At 44.1% G+C, this 13909-nt stretch overlaps 1 protein-coding gene across 1 annotated transcript; it reads left to right on the forward strand.

Annotated features, from left to right (window-relative positions):
* The first annotated feature begins 52 nt into the window (after positions 1 to 52).
* Positions 53 to 12097, forward strand: ZNF329 (zinc finger protein 329). Its single transcript, XM_006904758.3, has 3 exons — positions 53 to 74; positions 1742 to 1919; positions 9238 to 12097. The coding sequence occupies exon 3, from the start codon at positions 9258 to 9260 to the stop codon at positions 10869 to 10871; it is 1614 nt and encodes a 537-aa protein (XP_006904820.1). The 5' UTR covers positions 53 to 74; positions 1742 to 1919; positions 9238 to 9257; the 3' UTR covers positions 10872 to 12097.
* The last annotated feature ends 1812 nt before the right edge of the window (positions 12098 to 13909 follow it).

A 13909-nucleotide genomic window follows, 5' to 3' on the forward strand; every position in this document is an offset into this window, starting at 1 on the left:
CCGCGCCTCTCGGTCTCTGCGTGTCTGTTTTCCCCTTTATGGCCGCGGGGCGCAGAGAAGGTCCGCCGGTCCCGGTGGGTCGTGAGCGGCGCGTCCGCGGGCGGGTTTCGGGCGGGCAGTGTGCGCGGTCGGCTCGCAGGGGCGGGGTCGGCCCCGGGCGCTGCTGCCCTCGCGAGTGTGGAAGACCCCGGCGGGTGAGGGCATCCTGCGGGTGTGGACGCCTTCCCCCGGCGAGTGTGGCCTCTCCTCCCGGCCTTACTTCGCGTCGCTCAGCTGTTCCGCACTGGTTTCAGCGGGTCCTTAAGGACCGTTTCGCCCGCACCTGCCAGGTGTCCTGGCCCGGCCGCTGGGGCGATCCCGGTCTACGCCCTTCTGCTGCCGGGTTGTAGAACGGCGGGTGTCGGCGTCGCGGGTCTCGGGTCACTTGGCCACGTTGCGCCCGGTGACCTCTGCCGTTTCCCACTGAGTCTCGCAGGTGTTACATCACCTGTTCCCCCACCACCTAATATCTGCCAAGTCAGGTCTTGCCGCAGTTCCCAATGGGGGCCGCGTTTTTTCACCTGTTTACTGACCATTTCGCTTTCTTCCTTGGTTTAGTGGTTCATCTCCTTGGCTCCCCAGTATAGTTCACGATAAAAGTTTTCATACGTATAGACCAGTCGAAATCTTTGTCCGACCTTATACTGACGCATTAACATCTGCTATACTTGCTGTGACCCGTATATTTCCCTCTGCCCATCCTTTTACCTATTCATTAAATCTTTTGGGGATGCATTTAAATTAAGTGGCAGTTATCACTGCGCTTCTCCCCTCAAACACTTTGCTTAACTCAGTTATAATTCTATACCATCTATTGCTGCAAATTTTTTTTGAGGCAGAATTGACTTAACACTGAATTGCGCAGATCTTCATTGTACCAAGTGGATCAAATGCAACCCATTTGACAAATGCAACCCAAACTTTTGTCAAACCGACCGTCGTCACCTCAGAAAGTTCCCTTATTCTTTGCCAATTGAAAAAATTTGGTTGTAGAGGACTTGTGAAAATACGTTTTGAACACCAAGGCTTTGTCCCCTCCCAAAGCCCTCCCCCCATAGCAAGTAACTTTCCTTCACTCTATCGCTTGCTTTCTCTCCCTTCTCACCCACCTTCCTGTTTTGAAAAGTTTTACGCCTATAGAAAAGTTGCAGGAATAGTTCAATGAACACTTGTAAAACCATCCAGATTCTCAAGATAACAGTTTGCCACATTAGCTTTACCTTTCATTCTTCCCTGCCTCGAACACATATAGACACTCTTTATTTTTTACACTCACACACACCACGAGTATAAAAGGTCGATTATTCACATAATGAGATTGTCTTGGGAGAAAAGGGCAGGCTTCCCAAGGTGATCCAAAAATAGCCTGAGAGAGCAGAAGGAGACTGTTGGGCTTTTATTGTGACTAGAGAGTGGAGCTGGGATTACGGTGGCCTTGCATTTATTGGTGGCCTTGCATTTATTGGGATTTGCGTGGTTCGAACCTTTGCTAACTCCAAGAAGAAAGCACTCAGGCTTGTCAGCTTGCCTAGTTGTGGAATGGAAGGAGATGAGACAGTAGGTCGTGGGGCGGGGGGCTTGAAAGCGGTCAGCAGTCATCAAAAATGGAGTCAGTTTCAATCACAATTGGTAGGTGGGTGACTTTGCTATGGGGGAAAAAACAGGGCTAAAGTTGATAATAAACTTTTTTTTTTTTTTAAAGAATGCATCATTTGAACAAATAAAGTTAGCATCATGTGTGCTTCACAGAGATGGCGGGAACCATGTCGATGGGGTTGGACAGCTAAAGTCTGGCAGCCATTGATGTCAAACATCCAGGTATTGAGCCTAAGTGGATGTCTCTGCAAGGTCATGGAGACTGGAGATAAAGCCCTTCAGAGGTGAGTGTCTGGGAATAGAATTCTACACAAGCTTGGCACATCCCTATGAAATTGTTACTTCTCTCGTGAAGTCTGAAGGTACCACAAACTTACCAGGTGGGATCTAGACCAGTGGTTATTATCCTGACAGACTCGATACCTGCTTATTTTTATGATACAGTTTTATTGAGATATAATTCACAGACGATATAACTTACTATCTTAAGGTGTAAAATTCAGTGGTTTTTAGTATGTTCACTAGGTTGTGTACCCATCACCAATAACAATTTTAGAATATTTACATCATCTGAGAAAAGAAAGCCTATGCTCATTAGCAGTCACTCCCCATTTCTCCATCCCTCCCAGCCCCAGATAATCAATAATTTACTTTCTGTCTCTGCATTTGCTTATTCTAGACATTTCATATAAATGACCATACAATATGTAGTTCTTTGTTTTGGCTTCTTTCACTCAGCGTAGTATTTTCAAGATTCATCCATATAGTAACATGTATCAGTACTTAGTTCGTTTTTCTGGATGAGTACTGTTCTGTTGTATGGATATATCACATTTTGCTTATTCATTCATTGATTGATGGACATTTGAGTTGCTTCCACTTTTTAGGTATTGTAACTAATGCTTATGTGAACATGTTTTTAAATTTTGTTGTTGTTATTGTTTTTGTGGACATATGTTTTCATTTCTCTTGGATAACTACCTAGGAGTGGACCTGATTATAGTCATCCTACTGGCTGTGAAGTGGTATCTCACAGTGGTTTTGATTTGCATTTTCCAGATGGTTAATGATGTTGAGCATGTTTTCATTGTGCTTATTGGCCATTCGTATATCTTTTTTTAGAGAACTGTCTATTCAGATCCTTTGTCCATTTAATAAATGGGTTATTAACCTTTTTATTATTTAATTGGAAGAGTTATTTATTCTGGATACCAGTACCTCGTCAGATACAAGATTTGCAAATATTTTTTCATATTATGTGGATATCTTTTTACTTTCTTACTGATGTCATTTGAAGCACAAAAGGTTTTATTTATGTTTTTCACTTGTGCTTTTGATATGTCCATGTTTTTTAATTTAACACACCTGTGTTTTTCTTTTGGGAGTTTTATAGTTTTAGCTCTTATATTTAGGCCTGTTATCCATTTTGAGTTAATATTTGTGTAATCTTCACTCTTTATGATCAAGTTTGCAATGTGCCTTTTATCATCCTAAGAGGAATTTTATAGATAATATTACATATTCAAAAATTAAAAAATTTCTAAAGTCTTGTGTGCACATAAAGAATCAGTAAAAGGAAAGGTATTTGTGTTAAAATATATATTTCTATATTTCAATGCTTGGGCACAGCTACCCTAGAAGAAATGGGAAACAGTTAGGTGCTGCAGACTAGGTTTGGATTAAGAGAAACAGAACAGAATTCATTATATTCAGAGAGATAAAATGGGGCATGGTATGGGTGGATGCTGCTGGAACAAGTGGGTGTTGGAAATGGACCCAGACCAGGTGTATTAAACAGGAAAGGAAGAATGTACCTTGGAAGCAGGTTCTAGGCACTTACACAGTAAGGCAACCCAGGCTGTCCTTATTCACAGGCAAAGGGTCAATCACCCCTGTGCTCTGACCTGGAACAGCATCGGGATAATTTATCACAGAAAGTGCTCCAGACATGAGGTCTCAGCATGTGCTGGGGCAACATTCAGCGTGTAGAAAGTCTTGCAGATCACCTTCTCATTGGCCATGGGGAAGAAAAGGATAGGCTGGGGCTGCAGAGAAGTGGTATGGTGGACATCCAAGCACAGGGTCCGATAAGGAGTTGGGGAATATGGCAGACCCCCAAAATATGTGAACAGCATGGAGATGAATTTTTTACATTATTTTTGTGTCATTATTTTGCTAAAAATAGTAATATAGAAATATATATGAGAGCAATAAGATTAGACATTTTAAAACAACCCTGATTAATGAAATAGAGTGCAATTCCTGCATTAAAAGCCTGATTTAATATGCTTTTCCAGCAGTCTGTCCTAATACCCTCACAGGTACTGGTGACATTTTTTTCCCCCAGTAACCTCCCAATGGCACTCACACCCTCATTGACTGAGAGTATAGTCGGAACAGCCAGTTTCGTCACGGAGAGAGAAACAGAGTAAGGAATGATTTCGTGAATTCATAGCAGCATCTGGATTTCCTTTGAGCTTCCTTCTCCTAAATGAAGGCACACTCTTTTTCTAAAGTGTTACAACACATGTAGTATTGCTGTTCTGAAGTACTCCAGGTTGATACCTGCAGGGACTTTGGGACGCAGGACGGTCAAGCACCACGTGGAGCAGTCCCAGGCGTGGTAGCAAATATGCCTCTCTACCCCCAGCCTAGCAGATGTGAGCTGTTCCCCCTGCCTCCACCTTTGTGACAACCTAACACCTTCACAGATTTTCAGATGCCCCGAGGGGATACTGCCAAAGTTAAGAGCTTCAGGTCAGGCTGGGGGATACTTGTCCCTTATATAGGGGACATGTTTGTGTTTAGCATCACAAGCATTGTTCTTGAAGGTATAACTTTACTTATTACAACTTTATTGAGGTACGATTCACAGATCATAGGATTCATCCAAAATGCACAAATCAGTAGTTTTAGGTTTGTGCACAAAGTTTTGCAGCCGTCACCACTGTGTAATTCCAGCTGTTTTCATCAGCCCGAGAAGAAACCCCATACCCACTAGCAGTTATTCCCCCTTCCCCTTCTTTCCGCTCCTGACAACCGCTAATTGACTTTCAGTTTTTATGGAACTACTTGTTCTGTACATCATATAAATTGGATTATAAAGGTATGGTCTTTTGTGTTTTGAGTTCTTTTACTGAGCATAACGTTTCGAAGGTTCAGATGTATCAGTTCTTTATTTCTTCTAATGGCTGAGGAATATTAGAATATTCAGTTGTGTGGATTTCCGCATTTTGTTTATCCACATATATGTACAAGCTTATCTGTAGACACATGTTTGGCTTTTTCTTGATTTAGATACCTAGGAGTGGTCCTGTGATAACTCTGTGTTTAACTTTTCAAGAAACAGGCTGTTTTCCAAAGCAGCAATACCGCTTTACATTCCCGCCAACAGTGCGTGAGGGTTCCAGTTTCTCCACATCCTCTTTTTATATTTTCTGTATATAAGTCTTTTGTCAGATATGTACTTTACAAATATTTTCTCCCATTTGGTGGGTCATCTTTTCACTTTCTTAGTGGTATATAAACCTTATTTCAATAAAGGGAGTGTCTGTTATAGATGAAAGGGACTTTCCCTTTGCTCCTCAAGGCTCGTTTCCCTCCATATCCCAAGACCTTGTGATCACAGCTTTCGTAGGTGTCTTTCCAGGACATTTCAATATTTTTACTTCCAGAATATTTTGTCTAAAAAATTTCCCTCGGTGGTATCATCCTATATATGTCTGACTGACTTCTTTAAAGTGCACACATGCATCCTCCCCCTACAGACCTATGGGAAGGTGCTCTCGTTTTTCTCGTTTTCCATCTCTTGTTTTTCACAGGACGACCACAAGCCATTCAGAAGGTCCAGTATGGAGAACACGTGGTCTGGTAGCAGAGCAGCCTTAGGAGGCCTCAGTATAAGCAGAGCAGCCTTAGGAGGCTTCAGTATAAGCTTCCAGGAGTGACAGCAGGAGGCACCATCCTGACATCACTGTCAAATGCTGTGGACATTAGCAGGCATCCGAGGTCTTAGTCTTCGCTTCAGAGCGAACAATCCTTATGTTTACTCATTAAGTATGATGTTTATGTTAATTCCCTATGTCTTGGTGGTTACGAATTTTCATCATGAATTGGAGCTTGCTTTAAAGTACCTTCTCAATTTATTGACATAGGATAAAGGGGTCTACTACTTTTGTCTAAGAGCATTTGGGTCATAAGTCTGGGCAAGATTTCCTCAAATTAGTACTTTATGAACTTACTGAGATAGGCTGCAGGGGATTGTTTTCTTTTATTTGAAAGTACGGAGAATTGCGTGAGTAGATGCTGTCATGCTCCTCAGCCCTGCATTCCTAGGATACGTCCAGTAATGCCATGTCTGTAACATTTTACTGTTTCCTAGTTCAAATCCCTTTGCATAACTATCACTTTTGTGTGTCTCCTATCTCTTTTTTAATGGCCACTCTTGTTAAAGGTGTGTCTATTTCATTAGTCTTTTCAAATAACAGACTTCTGGTTTTCTTTATCTTCTTGCTGTTTCTTTGTTTTCAGTTTCTGTAATTTCTGCTTATACCTTTATTATCATCTGCCTTCCACCTCCTGTTGGTTTACTTCATGGTTCTTTCCATTAAGTTGAACAGTGAGCTCACTAAACCTACAGTCTCCTTTTTTTACTATAAGCATTAAAGACCAACATTTTCCGCCTAGGAACTATGTTAGCTGCATCCTCACTCGCTACATGTTTTGAGATGTACCATTCCCATTGTCGTTCATTTCTAGGTGTTTTCTAATTTCTGTCTAGATTTCTCTTTGTTCTGTGAATTACTGCGAAATAGCTTTTCATTTTTATAAATAAATTGGGGTTTGTTTTACTTCTTGTTTTTCTTGTATTTGGTTTTCTGTTACTGGTTTTTCTCTTGACCAAATCTGTTGTCAAGAGGCTGTGGTCTGTGTCAAGCTGTGGTCTGGCCTTCGTTGAACTTGTATCTTGGCCTGGTTTATGGCCAGTGTTAGCAAATGTTCCACTTATGCTTGAAAGTGTCTATCTCTAGTTGTTGATACTTCACTCTTCATCCAGCTGAGTAATCAGGCTGGCTAATTTCATTCTCTCCAAGTGTCTCTATTCAGTTTTTCTGAATTTCCATTTCTGAAAGGGGTCCATTAAAACCTCCCATTATGGTTGAATTTGCTGACTTTGACTTGCAATGCTGGCTGACTTTGCTGTGTTTTGAGGCATTGTATTAATGTAGGCATCTTTACCACTGTTATATTGCCATTATCGTACTTGAAGTTTATCATTGGTTAACAAAGAGCCATAAAATCTTTGGTTGGCATTTGTCTCTTCTAAATTTTTGCTTTTGTCTTCTATGTCCTTTTGCTTTAGGTATGTGTGTTACAAACATTTTAATGCAGTGTGACACGGTGTCTTTATCTGTCCCATCGAAGCCATTTACGTATATTTATTGGTGATACTTTTTCACCTGTCCTTTCTGGGCTTTCATCCCTTACCACCTTCTTCTGGATTGATCTGGTTTTTATTTTTTTAATTATTCTTCCCTCCTACAACAGGGTTTTTCTGCCTCAGCACTGTTGTTGTCATTTGGGGCTGGATCATTCTATTGTGAGGGGCTGTCCTGTGAATTAAAGGCTGTTTAGCAGCATCCCTGACCTCTGCCCTCTAGATGCCAGTGGCACTTCTCCCTTACTAATGACAACCAAAAACATCTCCAGACGTCCCAAAGTGTCCTTTGTGGGTAAAGTTGCCCCTGGTTGAAAACCACTGCTCTACGGGCTTGCAAGTTTTACACGACATTTATTTTATTCCTTACTTGACCAGGTCTCACATGAATCATGAACAATATAAGGACGGCAGGACACTTAAGTTTGTTACCCCTCTCCCATCTCACAGGACACTGCCACCTGGTATTTTAGACCATCGTGCTGTTAACTCCCTGAGTCATTATTACTACTGCATTTTATGGTCAGTACTGAATTTGATCTAAGTACACATTCATCGTTTCCTTTTCTTTCCATTCTTTCCTTCTGGGCTTTTCCTGAAGAACAACGCTAATTCTTTTGGCAGTATCCTCGAAGGTAAGCTCTGCTTTTGCTTTTCTGAAGCTGTCCTTTATCTTACCTTTCCTCTTGAACAATAATGCAGCTGACAGTTTTTTCCTCAGCACTTTGAAAGTAACCTCCATTACCTGTGGGTTTCTATTTTGCTATCAAGGGGTCCATGACAGTACTTTTCATCCCTTCACCAGTGGTCTGTCTTCTCCCTGCTGGCCTTTGAGACTGTGTCCTTGGTATAGGTCGATGTCCACCTATGCTCGGGACTCGTGCTTCCTGAGCCTGGCATGCCCACAAGGCAGATTGTTGGGTGGAGGGACGTGCCCATTTTGTGTTCTGTCGGCTACTGCCAAGTTAGCCTGCCAAGTGGGCTGACCACTGTCCATGCCCGCCAACTCTCTTCCTAAATGCCTGCCCAAGCTTCACATCATACATCGTGTTACTTTTACTTATAAAATATGTATATTTTGTGTTCTTAAAGTTGAAGTTCATAATTGCCTGAATGAGCAGATATTCATGTTTTCAGGACATTTCCATTTTCTCTCTGTTTAGTTCCTCTGTATCGTTTTTTTCCCCCTTTTTTATGCTGTTCTGTAAAAACTATAGATTTGAGGCATTATTTCTTCGCTGCTTTTATATTTCATAATATTGTCTCTCCACTTGCCACTTGTATTTTGACTCGTATTATGTCTTTTGTTGCGTGGAAACTTTTCCTGTTGATATCAAATTGTTAATCTTTGTCTATGTTGTTTTTTCTTCTTAAGCCTTGGACTGCCCCATTTGTAAAGATATCCTACATAATTTAAACTTTGATTTTATAGCGAGGTCTTTATCCACCTCAAATTTTTAAATTTTTGTCAGGGGGAAGGGTCTAATTTCATTTTACCTAAAAACTATACGGACAGCCAGTTATCTTGGTAACTGATTGAAGATCGATAACGGTGATGACAGTGGCAGCCACTTATGGAGCGCTGTGCATTCCCCAGCTCAGGGGCAGCCTCAGATGTGATCAGACTCTCATAATAACCCTGCAAGTTGGTCACTGACAGATCTAGGACTTTCTGATCTTCAAGGTCAGGGAGCCTATACTGTGCCCCATCTGTGAAGGCAGAACTCCGACCACAAAGGTGGAGCGCCGTCTGCTTGTTCAGCACCGTCATACACACATTGTGAAGTTGAGGCTTTGAAAACGTGTGCTGGTTGTCGTAGGAGCAGCAGGTAATGGGGACTGGCACACAGTGACCAAGACTGTGTTCCGTTGTGAGCAATGACACTGGCCTCTGGTCTCTCCTGTCACAGGCTAATTCCGTTGGTAATATTTCCCAGTACCGGCCTTCTTATTTTTTGAGAGGATGAAAATACTGTGTCGCTAACTTTGAACCTGTTCTTGCCTCCATCTCTTGACTCTCACTTGTCTCCTCCTTGTATGGATGGGAATTTGAGAAAGGAAACAAGTAAAAATACACATCCATATGCCTGGCTGGTCATCGTTTTTCATTCCTCTTCCAAACATAGCTTCATATACTGAAGTCCTTTTCATTCTTTACTTTTCAGCCTTGAACACGAGATTGAAAATGACAGCTCAGAATATTCCTGAGGAAGAACTACCCTGTGACGTGGAAATGGAAGGATTTATGAGAGAGGGTCCCCATTTTTCCATTCTGGGTGATAATTGGGACTGTAAGAACTGGGAGGGAGATCTGTGCAATTCAGCTTTAACTCAGGAGAAGCCAGGGGCTCGGGAGTCAGTTTGTGAATATCCTGGACTTGGGGGGCCTTTGAGTGCAGGCTCAGACCTTCCACCCTCTCGGAGGGTTCCTGCAACAAACGGTTTCCATATATATGACTCAGAAGTTCGCAGTTTGGATTATGACCCAGCTGTACACAGTTGTCAGAAAAGTTTTGTGTCTAAGATAACTGGTGACAGTGATGCCTGTGGAAAAGCCTTCAGTCACTCCATGGAAATTATTCAGCTTGGAAGAAATCAAATGAGAGAGAAACCCCATAAATACCCTGAAAGTGTTAAGTCGTTCAGCCATTTTCCCCCTCTTGATGAACAAAAAATAACGAGAAGAGGGAAGAAACTGTCAGAAGGCAAGGGCTTTGGGAACACGCTTACCCTGAGTTCATCTCGGAATGAAAATAGGGGTCACCCTGGAGAGAAGCTGTACGAATGTACCGAATGTGGCAGATGCTTCAAACGGAACTCTTCTCTCGTTTTGCATCACCGAACTCACACTGGAGAGAAACCTTACATGTGTAATGAGTGTGGAAAATCCTTCTCCAAGAACTACAACCTGATTGTGCACCAAAGAATCCACACAGGAGAGAAGCCCTACAAATGCAGTAAGTGTGGGAAAGCCTTCAGCGACGGGTCAGCTCTGACACAGCACCAGAGAATTCACACTGGGGAGAAGCCTTACGAATGTTTAGAATGCGGGAAAACCTTCAACCGGAATTCCTCCCTGATTTTACATCAGAGAACTCATACAGGGGAGAAGCCGTACAGATGTAACGAGTGCGGGAAGCCTTTCACGGACATCTCCCACCTCACCGTGCACCTCAGAATCCACACTGGGGAGAAGCCCTACGAATGTGGCAAGTGTGGCAAGGCTTTCCGAGACGGCTCGTACCTCACCCAACACGAGAGGACTCACAGCGGAGAGAAGCCCTTTGAGTGTGGGGAGTGCGGGAAGTCCTTCAACCGGAACTCTCACCTCATCGTGCATCAGAAGATCCATTCTGGGGAGAAGCCCTATGAGTGTGCGGAGTGTGGGAAGACTTTCATCGAGAGCGCCTACCTCATCCGGCACCAGAGGATTCACACCGGCGAGAAGCCCTACGGCTGTGACCAGTGTCAGAAACTTTTCAGGAACATCGCCGGCCTCATCCGGCACCAGAGGACTCATACTGGCGAGAAGCCCTACGAGTGCAGTCAGTGTGGCAAAGCTTTCAGGGACAGCTCCTGTCTGACCAAGCACCAGAGAATTCACACTAAGGAGACCCCGTACCAGTGTCCGGAGTGTGGAAAGTCCTTCAAGCAGAACTCGCACCTGGCGGTGCATCAGAGACTCCACAGCAGGGGGGGTCCCAGCCAGTGTCCTCAGTGTGGGAAAACATTCAGAAGGAGCTCGGCCCTCGTCCGCCATCAGAGCACACACCCTGGAGAGCAAGCCGTGGAAACGTAATGAACGCAGGCCTACTTGTCTCCTGAACGTTCTCAGAAACCTGTGTGAAGGAGGGATGTCTTCAGGGATGACTCCTCCTCGTCAATACAAAAGAGATTTTTTAATTTAGTTTAAGGAAAAAAGTAAGTCCCTGCAATCCCACCCCCTGAGATTATAATCATTAATATTCTGGTGACCATTCTCTCCCCATCTCTTTATGTGTTTATGTTTTTGCATGGATAGGGTCACGTTACACACGTGGCTTTTAAATATAGAAATTTGCTTTTAAGTATTTCTCTACCCTATCCAGTGAATTGATGAATGTGAGACATTCCTTAGCCATACTATTAAGTTGATACATTAGGGGACTCCCGGAGGGAATATAAAATGCTAATAAATGTGGGAAAGGCTTCAGGGATGATCAGCCTGTACCAAGCAAGATACACTGGAGTAAAACCAGTGGATGTCTGTCAGGAAGACGCTTCCCTGGAGACAGCCAACTGCTCCCGCGTCAGAGTGTGTAAACTGCAAAGAACCTGTGAATGTGTTCAGTAACTAATCGGTACGAGGGATCGTTTAATCGGGCGTGTCTGCCTTATTGTACATAAGTGAACTCTTAACCGGAACCATGTGTAAGCGGTGAGAGCAGCTTTTGGCAGGAGCTCCTCAGTGTTGCACGTCTCAGCAACCACAGTGTTGGAGTAGATTGCCGTTTGAGTGTGTGTGTGTGTTACAGTCTTGCCAGATGCCGATGACTCATTTCAGAAGGAGCACTTATTTGGACGACAGTGTTGCTTATGAGTGAACAGTGGCATTATCTTTCTTAAGACTGAAGCCCGCTTATACTGAGATGGAAAGGGCTGCTGTCAATAAGTGTGATATGCCGCTTTAGTTGTTATAACAAAAAGTACTGAGTTATGTTTACCTTGTTCCCTTACATTGTTGTTCACTTAGGACACTTCTGATTTGTTCCTTGCTGAACCATAATGATAAAGGTTTTGTCGCCTTATTGAAAATGCTCATGATACAGCAGGCAACAATAAAAACAAGCATAAAGTAGAAGATTTACTATTATGATGGCCATGTGAAGATATGTGTACATGTCACTGTAGAGTGGACATTGATCATGGAGAAATAAACCTGGCTTTCCTAGTGGACTACAATTGTATTTGATTTTTTTTCTCTATTATAAATCATACATTGTTGCTGTCATAACTTGATAAGGAATAAAAAGGTGATGAATTTTGGGTTTCTTTTTTTTTCTTTTCTTTTCTTTTTTTTTTTACCAGAAAGGTCTAGATCAGGGTCATAGGGCAGCCGTAACTTATTTGGGGGGTAACCAGGCAGAAGCGTCTCATATGAGTGTCCCACAACACAGGACATAAGAATCATTTCCTTCTTTGGGACTTGGATTGTGAGGGGATGTTACTATGGAGGAGAGGGTAGGGTGGGCCTGGAAGAGGTCTGGGCTGACCTGGGAGCTTCTCCCCTGAGACAGGTGTGCTGGCCACTTAAGAGCTGCTTAAGCTGGCTGACGTGGTGTCAAAGCCCGGGCTTTGCTCTCCTGTGAATTTGGACTTGCGAAGGCCACTGAGCTAGTTAAGGCAGAGATCATAGATGTGTGTTGCCGTAAGCTGCTAAGTTTGTGGTGATTTGTTATGGCGATGGTAGAAAACTAGCAGCCTTAAAAGAAAATTCCCTCCTGCCCTTTCCCTCTTCGTTCTGGTCCGCTTGCGCTCCGTTCCTTTGGCCTGCTCCCACAGACGCCCCGGCAGGGCCACTGCCGGGTTGCCTGTTGCTGTCATACGCATTAGGAAGGCGCTGCATTTGCAGCAGGCCGTGATCTGGAGGCACGAAAACTCAGTGCTGGGCTTCATCGCATCGGCGCCGACAGCTGCAGCTGCAGGAAGCTGATGGCCAGAGGCCCAGGGCATTGCCTAGAAGTCCTGCCTGACGCATGGCCAGTAGGGCTAGTGTAAACCGTTCAGTTCCAGACCCAGGCCTTCCTCCATCCCCCGAGGGCAACTTCCCCCATACAGTCGTCAAGAACCCCCGTCGGGGAGTAATGGCCTCCCCGATATGTCTACATCCTAATCCCTTCCAAAGTGGTTGTACTATTTTGCTTTCCTACCAGCAAGAAATAATACTTTCTTTTGCTGTGCATCCTTGCCAGCACTTGGAATGCCCACTTTATTTTTATTTTAGCCATTCTGATAGGTGTCTAGAGGCTGTCAAAGTAATTTCAGCCTCTAAAGAAGCAGTAATTCCGGTAGTTTTATCATACATAAGTTGGGCTGCAGCGGCGAGTGGCAGCAAAGATATTGGGGTTTGTTGGAGCAGCCTCTCTCCTGGGACATTGCAGGTCTCATGGCAGAGGGAAGGAGGACAGGTGGGTCCATGCAGAGGCTCAGTTGCTGCTCAGAAGTGGCACTCCCCATGCACGCTCACCTCCTGTTGCCACAGCAAGTCCACAACCGAGCCTAACGTCACTGGGGCAGTGAGGTGTCGTCCCGGGTGAGAGGCAGCAAATATTTCCAACCATAACACAGGTTACCTCACTTGTTTTACTTCGTAATCTTTTTGGTTTGGCGATAGCGTTTTGATTTATAGGCACTGTCTCTAGGCCGGCCCCATCTTCTCCCATCTTCACCTCGCTCACTGTCCAGTGGCCTCCCTGCCGTTCTTCAAACGTGCCAGGCATGTGCTCACCTCAGGGACTCTGCAGTCACTGTTCCCTCTGGGGGGGCCCTCTTCCCAATGCCTTTGGGCTCAGTTGCCTGCCTCCTGTCATGACACACATCAGCTCAGCAAGGCCTTCCCAGATTTCTCTGTTTAAAATAGCAACCGCGCCTGCCCAAAACACTCCACTGTTTCCCTCTGCTTATGTTTCTCCAAAGCATCGACTGCCATGTGACTGATCTACAAGGCGCTGTGCCTGTTTATCTCCCCCGCTGGACTGTAAACACCTCGTTCTGTTTTGGGCTGTATCGCTGGTGCTTAGAATCCTGCAGCAGGGACTCAAAAGAGTTACGTGGAGGCGACCCAGCACGAGTGAACAG

Source organism: Pteropus alecto, unplaced genomic scaffold (genome assembly GCF_000325575.1).
Source record: "Pteropus alecto unplaced genomic scaffold, ASM32557v1 scaffold380, whole genome shotgun sequence".
NCBI lineage: Eukaryota > Metazoa > Chordata > Mammalia > Chiroptera > Pteropodidae > Pteropus > Pteropus alecto.

Coding starts and splice junctions, on each gene's coding strand:
- ZNF329 (XM_006904758.3), top strand. CDS start 9,258: ATGACAGCTCAGAATATTCCTGAGGAAGAACTACCCTGTGACGTGGAA.